General features: G+C 42.6%; 1 protein-coding gene across 1 annotated transcript in view; it reads left to right on the forward strand.

The window, feature by feature from the left end:
* plagl2 (pleiomorphic adenoma gene-like 2) overlaps positions 1–9,996 on the forward strand; it is a 72,395-nt gene extending 62,399 nt beyond the window's left edge. Inside the window, exons 2-4 of the mRNA XM_023273338.3 lie at positions 3,438–3,554; positions 3,646–4,125; positions 7,430–9,996. Of these exons, the coding sequence (XP_023129106.2) occupies positions 3,791–4,125; positions 7,430–8,915 (1,821 nt within the window). The 5' untranslated portion in view covers positions 3,438–3,554; positions 3,646–3,790 and the 3' untranslated portion in view covers positions 8,916–9,996. The remainder of the gene's footprint in view (positions 1–3,437; positions 3,555–3,645; positions 4,126–7,429) is intronic.
* The last annotated feature ends 4,524 nt before the right edge of the window (positions 9,997–14,520 follow it).

Consider the following 14,520-nt stretch of genomic DNA (forward strand, 5'->3'; position numbering starts at 1 on the left):
GACATTTTTTTCAGAGCATTTTAACACAATATACATGTTAATGCTGCCACTAAGGCTTCTTACGGTAATATTACGTGCTTAAAACACAGGATTTTGACAAGTAAACTGCAGTTTTCACGTATGGTTACGGGAAATGGACATTGTAGTGAATATAAAAAATAGTGTTTGCTTTCAGGACAGATAAGACAAACTAACGTGAGATATGCACCACTTTTTCCAGCATTTTCATGTGTACTTCATAAAAAGCCTAAAATAAAAACACAAATAAAAGCTTAATGTCTGGATTGCATTTAGCTTTGTTTGTGCGAGTTCACTGTCAAACTGCCATGACATGTTTGAAGACTTTAATAGAACAGATCTGTTGTTAATGTTGTTAGCAGCACCTGTGTCATTACTACTGTGCTATGTGGAAAATGCTGTGAAAAAGTCCTTCAAATTGTAATTTACCAGTAATGTTTGGTGTGTTTTTGTGACAGATCACTTCACGCTGCTTTGTCTCGTCTAGTTAAACAGATCAGTGTGTCGCCACAAGATGTTGTAGCTCCAAACTTTCTTTGAGGTTTCTTTGTGGTTTTAGTGCATGCATATATGCAAACCTTTATTTTTTTGTGTGGAATAAATAGAATTAATTGTGCTTAATTTTTAATGCTTCAACATCCTAACTACATTTGTTACCACACGAATAAGACAGTCGCTGAAACTTAAATCATACTTGTAAAAGAAAAGGTAACAAAACTTTGAAAAGCTAATTAGCTCAAAGCTAACTAGCCTGGCTTAGCGGAGTAGCCTTTGCACTCAAGTATAATTTGCAGGATTTAATGTGTGTGCTTTTAAATAATTTAATGTATGAAAAACAGTAAACAACTAAAAAGTTAATTCCTTATTGTTTCTAAATCAATAAGGAATAGCAAAAAAATGGAACATGTTATAGCTCCAAACCTTCTTTTGGTGAAAATAGGTTTTAATGTATGCATAATCATATTACACAGGTCAGTAGGAGTCACTAACAGGCACTTTGAGGCCTGAGATCATCCATGTGTGAAGTTCCAGCTCCACACGGTTTGTCACGGTGTGTCCTCTGTGTTCAGGCTCCAGTTAGGTCTGTTTCTGTAACTTGACAGTGTGGCTTCTCCTCATTGTGTTGCATGTGTGTGGCTGAACTGTATGTTTGCCGGTGATGTTGCATTCGCCCACAACCCGTTGTGTTGTATGTGATGTTGCACAGAGGCAGGGTCGGGCGACGGCGTGGTTCAAGGCCAGGAATGTGCGATGTGGGTAGGCTGTACAATAGAGCCGGGCTCCCTGAGGGTGGTCAATGGGACGGGTGTCACCCCCCTGCACCCTCCCTGCTGGGTGATGACCACCACACAACGCTACAGCTGTCAGGTCCTCTTAACCACCGCTGTAAACACACATACATTACCGAGACGCATGTACGCACATGTACACAATGGGACATACGTGTGCGCACAGGCACGCATGTGGAAAGCAGAAAGTACACACACGCAGCTCCCATAGGTGCGTGTTTTAGCTGCAACCTCTGGAAACGTGTGTTCACCTGAGTGTCTTCGAAAACAAACACAAGAAGCGAACGTAAAAACCCTCAAAACAGAATCTGGCATATATGCTGTCTTTCTTAACTCGCTGACCTCTCACACAGAAAGGATGCCGTTACACTCGGAGTTGTGCGTGTGTGTGTGTGTGTGTGTGTGTGTGTGTGTGTGTGTGTGTGTGTGTGTGCGTGCGTGTGTGTGTGTGTGTGTGTGTCCGGCCACATATGCCCACATGTGTTTACCATACTTGAATGCACTCTCGGTTCACGTGACCGAAGTTTGGAGCACGGCTGACATTGCGATCAGTGTTGTGTTCGCTCAACCTTGGACTTAGCTGGTGTGTTAGCTAGCAGGGGGGTCACAGAGGTCACTGAGGGTAAATAAGGGAATGCAGAGAGTTCATCCGGTCTCTCCGCTGACCCAGGATGATGTAGTCGGTGGTCAGTAGGCTCTTCACTGCAGGTTTCCATTCGCTTGGCCATATTTTGAAACTTTCTGCAGCTGTTATTGTCAAGAATTTACTGAATTCAGGGCGACAGGTAACGCTGGTTCTAGGAAGCCTGAGCTTGTGGCGTAAACAATCTCCAACCGCCCATTTATCCCCACCCATCACAACCCTAAGGGGGGTGGTTGTGTGTGTTTTCCCATGGATTACAGGACCCTTATCCAGTTTCATAACAAGTACATACATGTATACACACACACCTACAAAGCTGGCTTTGTGCGCCATGCTGTCATCTGCAGACACACATGATGAGGGATGAGGCTGTGTAATTGCGTTTGGCCTTCCCATGTGCTTGTACAAACAAAGATATTGTGCTGTGACTGAAAATCATCATTCACAAAACACTTTTTCTGCTGATCCTCTGCAGTTCCTGTCGCGTCCGACAGACTTGTCATTCAGCTCCCCCTAGTGAGCTCACAGGAAGTCTGCAAAGGACACGTGAGTCGAGTCAGACGTGTTAGCTGGAGATGTTTCATTTTGGGCTTTTTTTGGGGGGGATTCTGGTCATTTTGATTTGTTTTTGACATTATTGGTGCTGCAGTGGAGAACACGCAGCTTGAAGTCTAAACTTGGCTTGGGATCTTTCTGTGTGGAGTTTGCATGTTCTTCTGGGTTCTCCAGCTTCCTCCCACAGTCCAAAGACATGCTGAAGTTAACTGGTGATTCTAAATTGTCCATAGGTGTGAATGTGAGTGTGTTGGTTGTTTGTCTCTCTGTGTGGCCCTGTGATAGACTGGTTACATGTCCAGGTGAACCTTCACCCCGGGTCAGTTATAAGAGACTCCAGCCCCCCATGACCCTGTAGAGGATGAAGTGATATATAGATACATCTGTATAGACACGGCTCTTATCCAGGTGCTTTACTCCTGACTAGATCCTTTCTTGTGTTGTATTGACTCTCAGATGTACGTCATTGTGGATAAAATGCGTCTGCTAAATGAAACTGTAGAATTGTAGATGATTGATGTCTGGATGGGCTGCACAGTGATTCAGTGGTTAGCACTGTCGCCTTGCAGCTAGATGATCTCCGGTTTGCATCCCAGCCTGGGCATTTCTGCATGCGTGGGTTTTCTCCAGGTTCTCCAGCTTCCTCCCACAGTCCAAACACATGCTGAGATTAACTGGTGATTCTAAATTGTCCATTGGTGTGAGTGTGAGTGTGTTTGTTTGTCTCTATATGTAGTCCTGTGGTAGGCTGGTGACCTGTCCAGGGTGTCCCCTGCCTTCACACTAAGTCAGCTGGGATAGACTCCAGCCCCCCGTGACCCTAATGAGGACTAAGCTGTGTCTAGATAATGGATGGATGGATTTTGTTACAAGTTAACAAAACTGGAGTCTCTTCTTGTTGACTTACCTTTATGTTTGCTGTCTCCTCCCAGGACAGTAAAGATGCAGAGCAGTATTTGCCACTCACCACCAACCATAGCTGTTGGGACTGGGTGAGGAGGGTGAAGGAGAGGAGCGACGAGAGACAGAGGAAGGATTTTAACAAACAGGTAAACTTAGGCTTAATCAGAAAAGTTCTCAGAGTTGCCACAAACATGGAAACAGCTGACTTCTAATCATGTTCATTCTGTCTCGCCACAGGTTTCGGCTCATCTCGATGTTTCCATTGGGTCATTGGCAACTCCAGTGAGCTGTCCTTCGTTTTCAACAACTCCTTCCCACGTTGAGCCTGCGAGGCAGGGGAGCCGCAAGTGAGTTTTCATGGCAGCGGCACTCTAGGGCTGCCATGGCAGCTGCTGCCGCCGATGCCTCACACCATATTACCGCACTGACGCTGGAGGAAGAGGGACGACGGACTGCCGCCAAGCTGTTTGGGAGCGCCGCCCCACGGACAGAGAGAGAGAGAGAGAGAGAGAGGGGGAACGAGAGAGAGAGGGGAAGGGAAGAGGAGGGAGGAGACGTAGGGAGGTCGAGCGGTAACGAGTGCTTGGTGTGCGGGGCTCTGTTCGCCTCCCAGGAGAAGCTCCGGCTCCACGCCTTGAGTCACACAGGAGAGAAACCCTTCCACTGCTCACAGCCACACTGTCCCAAGGCCTTCAGCTCCAAATACAAACTCTTCAGGTACTGAGCACCAATTACTCAGATATAGTATGATGCATGACTTCTGAAGGTTTCTCAGTGGCATTATAGTTAGTACTTTTAATCCGTCTTTCAGAAGGCTTGAATCACTAGTTTACAATCAATCAACAAGAAAAACACTCAGAGAGGGCAGTACTCCGTCAAGGCTGCTCAGTTGTTGCATCATTTCCGATGGACAAAATCTTTAGTAAAAAAATGACCTTACGCTGAGCACAGGCGTGCGTTATGCATGTGTACGTTATGTATAGATACCGAGTCACGTGACCTAAATATGTAGCAGGTGGCGGAATTTGATGGGACTCGGAAACACCCCTACAATTTAATCAATTGTTCCTTGTTTCAGTTCTGACGGACAAGTCCTGATAAGCCCGCGGCAGTGGATTCGTAGTCGGATCACAAATATGTGATGACGTAGTGTTCACTTGTTGTCATAGTTACAGTGACGTCATCTCGCAATACAGAAATCTTTTACAAATCTGTGGATCCAGACTATAAGCCACATCACTGCCAAAATCTAATCACTTGGTCCTTGTGGCATTTCTGACTTTTCCTGAAAATTTCATTCAAATCTGTTAGTATCTTTCTGAGTAATGTTGCTAACAGACAGACGGACAGACAGACAACAGACAGACGTACGCTGATCGTCACAGAACTGTGTTCCTTGGTGGAGGAACAATGAATCACTGAGATTTTAACAATTTACTGTTTTAGCTACACTTTCACGGCTGTCATTAGCATCGTTTTCAGATGCAGCAGCTCTTCTAGTAAAAGTCACAACAGAAATCTTAAACGGTCAGACTTAGTAAAACTTTTTCTGTCGCTTTAAAGATGACAAAGTCAGAACAGCTAGCGATCACATCAAGGGATGGCCAGGAAGAAGTGATATATTAAGCTAATTGCATGACTTCTGAAGGTTTCTCAATGAGTCACTTCATGATTTTCACTTTAATGTGCGTTTAGTGCTTCTAAAATCTAGTTATGTATTAACAATGAATGATGAATGAATTTACCAGTTACAGTATTTGGGGCACTTTCGCTTACAGTCATTAGCGGCTATGGAAAACTCACCGTAGACTTTCCTTGTTCCAAACAGCAGACAAAATTAGTAATACAGTAGTTGGTAAAGATTATAAGGCCCTTTTTGTTAATCTGACGGCATCTGGACGTGTCGGCTTCATGTTTGAATGAGCATACTGGTAACTTTCTTGTAAAAATCGCAACAGAAATCTTAAAGTTGGGCTTAATAACATTTTTCTATCACTTTGAACATGACTAAAGTCTGAATCTTCAAGTACTGTGCATCAATCACATCACTAATACACAATACGATGATCAATCAGTCGCTTCATAATTTGTACTTTAATGTGTCTATAATGCAGCTCAAATCGCTAGTTTTGTAACAACAATGAATCACGCAAACCCACAGAAAACTTCTGCAGAGAATTTTCCCAACTACTGTTTTATTAGCATCATTTCCAGATGCAACACGTCTGCTAAACCCACCATACACTTTCCTTGTTCCAAACAGCAGTAAAAACAGTAATACACTAGCTGCATGGCTTTCTGTTAATCTGATGCGTGTCTGAACATGTCAGTTCACGTCTGAATTAGCATCCTGCTAACTTCACAGTAAAGTTCGCAACAGAAACCCTCATAGGTCATTTCAACTTGAGAAAAGTCTGAACTGCATTCAATCATATCAGGAGATGGACATGCAGAAATGATGTATTTGAAGCTGTGTCAAGTGATTTAGGGAAGACATTTTTTCCACATTTCAGCACCGACTTTGGTCCAGAAAATTTCTCAAATTGCTTTTTTCATGCACTTTGCTCTGCAGTTTCACATCAATCACAAAAAAACTAGAGAAGCACTAAGAGAGCGCAGTACTTCGCCAAGGCTGATCATTCCCTCATATGGCATTGTCAGAAATGCAGCATTTTTTTTTTTGAAATGCAGCATTTGTTTATTAGTTATTGATGATCAGAAATCTCAGCAACATAGATTGTGGCCATTTAATATATATGTATCCACAAACAAAATGACCTTGTGCTGAGCACAGGAGTGTGTTATGCATGTGTACGTTATGTACAGATACCAAATCATGTGACCTAAATATGTAGCAGGTGGCGGGAATTGATGGGACTCAGAAACACCCCCACAATTTAATCAATTGTTCCTTCTATCATTTCCGACAGATAAGTCCCGATAAGTCCGCAGCGGTGGATTTGTAGTAGGATCACAATCATGTGATCGTCAGCAGGCAGCTGATGTAGTATTCGCCTGTAGTCATGGTTACAGTGATGCTGTGCCGCTATCTCACAATGATACAGAAATCTTTAACAAATCCGTGGATCCAGACTATAAGCTGCATCACTGCTGAAATCTAATCACTTGGACCTTGTTTCATTTCTGACCTTCCCTGAAAATTCCATCCAAATCTGTTTTTGAGTAATGTTGCTAACAGACAAGCAGACGGACGAACATACGCCAATCATCACATAATTCAACCACGTTACTTGGCAGAGTAACAAATAAAATTTTACTCCAATGAAAACCAACCACCTCAGATTAATGAGACTCACAAATAAGAAAACCAATCAAAAAATGTCAACAGGAACCAAAGTTCAGTTTGTTGCTTCCAGCTGTTTGTAGGAATCTTTCCTCTGAGTTTATTTAAGCTGCAGAGTTTAATCATGCATGTATAAGAACACTGTGGACATCCACCCGTCTTCAATGAACAATAACATTTCTGTAATATAATGTTTAAGTAGAGACTTTATTTATTTGGTAGTTGTAAACTGTTTTTTATTGGACATTTTAATGATTAACTGACAAACAAAAAAACAGCACTAAAATTCAAAGATAACATACATTTTTAGCAGATTTCAAAATTCTTTGGAGACCAAAGACTAGAAAGCTGAAGCTAAAAGGAGAATGAATATTGAAAAGAATGTTAATGTCGCTCAGTAACTCCTGGACATGTAAATAAGCCACTGTTTGCTAACACATTCAACTTTGTTGCATGAATGAATTTCAGATTTTGTCTACAGTGCCAAAAATCAGTAGTACCCGTTTAAATGACTAAACTGTTTAACATCCCAGAAATTTGGTGAATCATAGGAAGTGGTTCAAAGCCCTGTACAATCACCGTGACTCATTTATGTATAAATGGAAACAAGACTGCAGGAATGTTTGCCTCACTTTCAACAGCAAAACAAACATGACAACAAGGCAATGGAATGTGTATCCTCTTAAAATAAACTGTACCGTTCACGATCTGTTGCAGGCATATGGCCACACACTCTCCACAGAAGACCCATCAGTGCTCGTTCTGTGAGAAAATGTTCCACCGCAAAGATCACCTGAAGAACCACCTGCAGACGCATGACCCCAACAAGGAGGCCTTCAAGTGCGAGGAGTGTGGGAAGCACTACAACACCAAGCTGGGATACAAGCGCCATGTGGCCATGCACTCGGCCACGGCGGGCGATCTGACCTGCAAAGTGTGCATGCAGAGCTACGAGAGCACGCCGGTTCTCCTGGAGCACCTCAAGAGCCACTCGGGGAAGTCCTCGGGCGGCGCCAAGGAGAAGAAACACCCGTGCGACCACTGTGACCGTCGCTTCTACACCAGGAAGGATGTGAGGCGGCACATGGTGGTGCACACGGGCCGAAAGGACTTTCTGTGCCAGTACTGTGCCCAGCGCTTCGGCAGGAAAGACCATCTGACGCGTCACGTGAAGAAGAGTCACTCGCAGGAGCTGCTGAAGATCAAGACGGAGCCTCCGGATATGTTGGGTCTGTTAGCCTCAGGGTCTCCACCCTGCTCCGTGAAGGAGGAGCTCAGCCCCATGATGTGTGGCATGGGGCCCAACAAAGACCCCATTATGGGCAAACCCTTCCCCAGTGGAGCCCCCTTCCCGATGGGCATGTACAACCCCCACCATCTGCAGGCCATGTCTAATTCTGGGGTGGGTCACTCACACCCGTCCCTGATGCCCGGTTCCTTGTCTGCAGCTATGGGCATGGGCTGCCACATGGAGTCTCCTGCATCTCTTCACCCACACTCCCACCACCACCACCATCACCACCACCACCACCACCACCACCATTCCCCTCCACTGCCCCCACACCATCAGCCTCCGGCTCCCCAGCAGCAGCACCAGCCCCAGCCAGCCCCCAAATACCAGCTGGGATCTACCTCATACCTGCTGGAAAAGCCCTTGAAAGTGGAGATGGAGAGCTTCCTCATGGATCTGCAGAGCGGCTTACCAGGCCCGGTTCCCTCTGTGGAGCCCCACACTGCTGCCTCGCCCCCCAAGGACGGACTGGAGCCCACCTCGGGCCTGGCGGATGAGCTCTGCGGGGATCCCCTCCTGTCCAAGAGCCCTGTGGTGATCGCTGAGTCTCTGTGTGCTGCTAACATGGACTTCTCCCACCTGCTGGGGTTCCTGCCCCTCAACCTCCCTCCCTACAGTGCCCCCATGAGCACAGGAGGACTGGTCATGGGCTACACCTCATCCGCAGCCTCCTCCTCTTCTTCCTCCTCCTCTTCCTCATCTCTGCACGCTGCCGAGCCCCACGCCGCAGCGGTCGCCGCGGCAGCAGCTGCCGTCGCCACGGCACCTCTTACCTCTTTGCAACCGCAACCTCAGGAGCAGCAGAGCTCCAGCGGGGGTCTGGGCCTCGGACCCCTGCACCCCCTCCCACCAGTGTTCAGCTCCAGCCTTAGTACCACCACACTGCCTCGCTTCCACCAGGCCTTCCAGTGAAGCGCCACTGCCCAGCCAACATGGCCTCCACAGCAGCCCGGCTCAGCTAATGGATGCTTTGGGTTGTGATTCTTTACAGGAGCCTGAAGAAAAAAAATTGGAGAATTAGAGTAAAAAAATAAATATAATTGAACACTTAGAAGCCTTAAATGAAAGTGCGCACAAAAGCTTTTGATTGAGCCTTAAAAGGAAGTGAAACGCCTTTGAGCAAAACGGAAAAGGTGAGAAAAGAAGTTGAAGCAGCTTTTATTTGGGCTTTTTTTCTCCTTATCCTATAGTTTTAATGATGTATTAACCCATGTTTTTTTTTAAATTTCCATTTACTTCCCCTTTTTATCTCTTCTCTCCCATCCCCTATTTAGTAGTATAGAGGGCAGGATCAGTAGGCCAAAAGGCGTGGTACTGCATCAGTAATAATGTAAAGAAAAAAAGAAAAAGGAAAAAAAAAATCAAAGATAATTTTTAGCGAAGATTATCTGTCTTGTTGTGACCCAGAGAAAAAAAAATAGTTTGAAGTGGATTATTTTGTTTTACTTTATTTTTTCCTTTTCCAAATGTAAGAACCTGGTAGAATGTGTCTCATCTCGATATTTCGAACCACCCACGCTAACACCCTAAACTGTCCTGTTTCGTACAGAGAGGAGAGAGATCAGTGAAGGAACGAAGAGATGAACATGAAATCTAAAAATTCTCTACACGATGGCAGACGCAGAGCCACCAACCCCCGCCTTATCAAAAAAAGTGCTCTTCAAACAAGAAAAAAAATATATTTAGCTGATGTGCTCCTAGAGTCGGGTCAGTTGGATTTAAAATAGCTTAATAAATGAAAAACTGGCTCTTATCGTGTGATTTGATAACCTGTCTGCTGCCAAACACACACGCATTTTTAAAGAAAAGCAAAAAGAAATGTGAAAAAGTGTACTTCACACTTTTTACTGTTCCTCAAGAGAAGCACTTTTTTTGTGTTTGTTTTAACAGAAGGCACTTCACCTTTTGTCTTCCTCACTCTTCTTCCTTCACCCATCTTCCTTCCAATAGTTACCTTTAAAAGTTCCGACATATCTATGAAAAATATCTTTATTTTTTTTTTGGGGGGGGGGGGGGGGGGGGGGGGGGGGGGATATAATTCAAAAACACATCTTTGCGCAGTCTTTTTGAAAAAGACTCATCGTCATCATGGTAATGATGAACCCTGACATATGTGAATGGCAAAAAATATAAAATAAAAAACAAGCGAATTACAGTGACAGATGAGGAAAAAATGTGTTAAAGAATGTTATTGCAGTGTACGAAATATCTCAAAAATGAATATTATAATTGCTTTTATCTCAGTAAGGTGTATTTTTTAGGTAGACGTATTAAAACTATGATGTTTTTTTGATGTCTGGCAGGTTTACATTTGTGTGTATCTTGCAAACATTTTTTTTTCTTTTTGTTGATCAAACAAATGGATGAAGTATTAGCTTTTTCCCTGAGCTTTCTCTCATCATATCCAATCTTTACCTTTACATGTACTTGAGTTAGTGTAGTGGAATCAGAACTGTGGATGGGAAATATTTATAGAAGGCTGTTAGTGGTGTGATAATCGATTAGGATTTGAATTAGGTAGATTGTGTCATTGGGATGCTGACATGGATGGACGATGAATCTCTGGTATATATATATATACACACTACAGTTCAAAAAATGTGGGGTCACTCAGAAATGTCCTTTCCTTTCTGATTAATTTAATATAACATTAAATTAATCAGAAATAGAGTGCAGACATTGTTAATGTGGTAAATGACTATTGTAGCTGGAAACAGCTGATTTTTAATGGAATATCTCCATAGAGGTACAGAGGAACATTTCCAGCAACCATCACTCCTGTGTTCTAATGCTACATTGTGTTAGCTAATGGTGTTGAAAGGCTCATTGATGATTAGAAAACCCTTGTGCAGTTATGTTGGAACATGGATAAAAGTGTGAGTTTTCATGGAAAACATGAAATTGTGTAGGTGACCCCAAACTTTTGAACAGTAGTGTATATATAAATATATAGATATGCACTAAATTGCCAGTTTATTAGCGACACCAAAATGCCTAAATGTTAAGTTTTTGTTGAAACACCTTAAGGGAGATGCAGATTCAACTGTATGATCATTTTCGTGGTCATATTTCGTTGCAGTCTAACCTCACGGATAGAAACTAGGTGGTCAAAATAATGGAAATATGTGCCGAACAGCTGAATCTACAGATTTCTCAACTTGTCTGAACAAAAACCGAACGTTCTAACCTCCATTAAGCTGAGATTTATTGCAGAACTGGTGCATTAGCATCCGCTTTAGCTCGCTGTTTTTAATTAACTGGCTACCGAGTGTATAACCCCAGCGCAGCGATGACATCCCGTCCGACTTTTACTCCGAGCTCTGCGGTTCTGGATGTCTCGGAGTTCTAACCCTTCACCACCAGCCTATAAAGACCTGAGCCCAAAGTTAACCTAAGCCTCAAAAGTCAGACAGGTGCTTCTAGTCTTGAAGGACGATCCTGAAGGTTCATTTCAGCCGCAGGATTTAAAACTAATGCGTCTGTTGTGTCTCTGTGGTTCATGTTGACGTACTTTCCACCAACGCTGTAAAGATTCAGGAACCAAAACTTCCTGCAGCTTTTTTTTTTTTCACAAACACGATTAGTTGTTTGAAGGAAAACACAGAAATTAGCCACCTGGATTGGCAATTTTGCAAACTTAATTCTATTCCAGTCACCTTTATACATGTGGTCATGCTGCTTTGGAAGCTGTGAATAGCTTTAGCATGCGTTTGCGTCAAAGAGATTGCAGAAAAAAAATGACTTTTAACTTCTTGTAACAGCTTTTACTGACTGTTTAAGGAGCTGAGAGTTTAGTCTGGCCACTGTTGGATTTGGTGGAGGTGAAACAGCATCTCCAGGATGTTTGTCAAAGCTACAGATTCATTAGTTGTAGTTCTACAGCTGTTAGATTTTCCAGATTTACCATTTTTAGTTCCCACTTGCTGCAGATTTACTTTCCTTTTCAGTTTCCATGACATTTTTCTGCCTCCATCCTGAGTTTTGAGAGCTGAGAGTTAAATCCGGCTGCTGTTGGATGTTGTGGAGGTGAAACAGCATCTCCTAGATGTTTATCAGAGCTGCAGATTCATATGTTGTAGTTCTACAGCAGTTAGATTTCCCAGATTTAGTTTCCTTGTCAGTTTCCGTGACATTTTCCTGCCTCAATCCGCTGAGTTTCAAGAGCTAAGAGTTCAGTTTTGTCACTGTCGGTCTTCCAGTTGATGTTGTGGAGGTGAAACAACATTTCCATGATGTTTATCAAAGCTGTAGCTTCATCAATTGTTGTTCAAAGGCTGTGAGATTTTCCAGATTTACCATTTTAAGGTCCCACTCTTTGCAGATTTAGTTTCCTTGTCAGTTTCCATAATATTTTTCTGCTTCCATCCTAAGTTTGAGAGCTGAGAATTAAATCCAGCTGCTGTTGGATGTTGTGGAGGTGAAAAAGCATCTCCATGATGTTTGTCAAAGCTGCAGATTCATTTGTTGTAGTTCTACAGCTGTTAGATTTTCCAGATTTAACATTTTAAGGTCCCGCTTACTGCAGATTTAGGTTTCCTTGTCAGTTTCCATGACGTTTTCCTGCCTCCATCCACTGAGTTTCAAGAGCTAAGAGTTAAATCCGGCTGCTGTTGGATGTTTTGGAGGTGAAAAAGCATCTCCATGAAAATAAATTTTCCAGATTTACGGTTCCTGCAGATTTAATTTTTTTGTCAGCTTCCATGATATTTTTGTCTGTCTTCTGAATTTCGTCTTCCATTTGCTTCCATTAGCTCCTCATCTGTGCACAACCGAACATCGCACTATGACTTGTCTGGCTTTAAACTGGGTGATCCTTCATTGCATTTAGCCGTTGAGTCTCCAGAACGTTGGCAGGTTGAGCAGGTTTCCAATTGAGATTTGCAAAATTTCTAGCTGCTAATTTCTGAGTTTGCTTGACGAAACATGTAAAGATCAGCTTTTTTGGAAAGCTAAAGCTGCGTTTACTGCCCAGATACTTGACGTTCTACTTTGTCTTGTGGTATCTGTGGAGCCGAGTTGTAGAGTGCAAAGGTAGCATGATCCATAGAACCACAACAGACACATCGATGGTGAAAACAGGTTGAAATGAGCCTTAATTATCCTTTATCGTTCTGTCTGACCAACACTGACAAATCTGCATGTTCATCACACATTTTTTACTAGCTCGCTTTGTGCAGCAGTCTCGTTCCGGCAGTAGAAAAAGACTTTCATCGAGCTCCACCCAGCACAAAGTGAAAAACAAAGAAAGAAATAACTGAAAAAACAAAAAAACAGGAAAAAACATAGCACATAAAAATGAAAAGTAAAACACGTATTGCTGCTTGTAGCTACGGTTGCTGATGGACGCCAACTGTAGACCACTAGAACATTTCAAAATTTTACTTTTTTTCGTTGTTGTTTTGCAAGATGGACAGCAAGCTGAAACATGCACAAACCGAACCGACAAAGTGTTCATCTGGCCCCCTCTGTACTCCTCCACAACCTCCTCCTCTTTCAGCTGCTTCGTAGAGTCAAAGGAAAAGGGTCTGAAAAACGTGGCGACGTCCGGACGAATGCGCTCTCCGAATCCCTGCTGCTTTGACATTCAAAGCATCGCTAGGGTGGGACACATGGAGCGACCGCACGACTCCTGGCGTCGCCCTCTAGTCATATATTTGTTTTGTTTGTTGTCATATGATTTATATTATTTTCTGTTTGTATAAAACAGGACCTCGAAAAAAACAACACAACACATCACCTCATTTTTTTTTCTTTTTTTTGTTTATTTTTCTTACCAAAACCTCGGGAGAAGAAATTTTTGCACAATTGCTTGTTACAAAATGCTACGAGTGTTATCCGATTTTTTTTCTTTCTTGTCTTTCTTTTTTTTATACTGTAGGATATGAAACCCTGACGATGAGCAGCTGATGTGATAAAAACCCCTTTAAAAAAAGCAAAAAAATGAATCCAAATAGGAAGGCAGAAGCAGCTGAACATTCAGAATCAGCCGGCACTGTTGTAGAAAAGCTTCCCCACACAGTCTGACTGTTCGACTTCATCACTAAAAGGTTTAAAACTAATTCGAAGCTTATTTTCACACTTCCCCTTGGAAGGTCATTATTTTGTAGTGACTTTTCTAAAAACGATCAAACTTCTGATTGATCCTAAAAGCTATTGGCACCTTTTTTGAGACTTTATAATAAAATACAATTTAAAAAAGGCAAGATTCAAATTTGATCTTTATTATGAGCTTAAAAAAAGGTTGTTTTTAAGAAAAACCCTCTTGGCTTAAGCCAAAATTTGTAGCAATCAAAGTGAGCATTTATATTTTTGTAACAAATACTCATTAAGTCCTTAAAAAAAAAAGAATAAAAATGGAAGTTTAGGAAAAGCTTTTGGCATGCATTAAGTTTGTCCTCCCTGGGTTTCTGTGAGCTAATCTGAATTCTAGCACTTTCAACCTTTAAAAAGAGTATTTTTTTCTTTTAAAAATTTCAGCTTATATGTTCATATGTTTTTAATTTTGTATTGATCTTGT

Source organism: Amphiprion ocellaris, chromosome 8 (assembly GCF_022539595.1).
Source record: "Amphiprion ocellaris isolate individual 3 ecotype Okinawa chromosome 8, ASM2253959v1, whole genome shotgun sequence".
Taxonomy (NCBI): Eukaryota; Metazoa; Chordata; class Actinopteri; family Pomacentridae; genus Amphiprion; species Amphiprion ocellaris.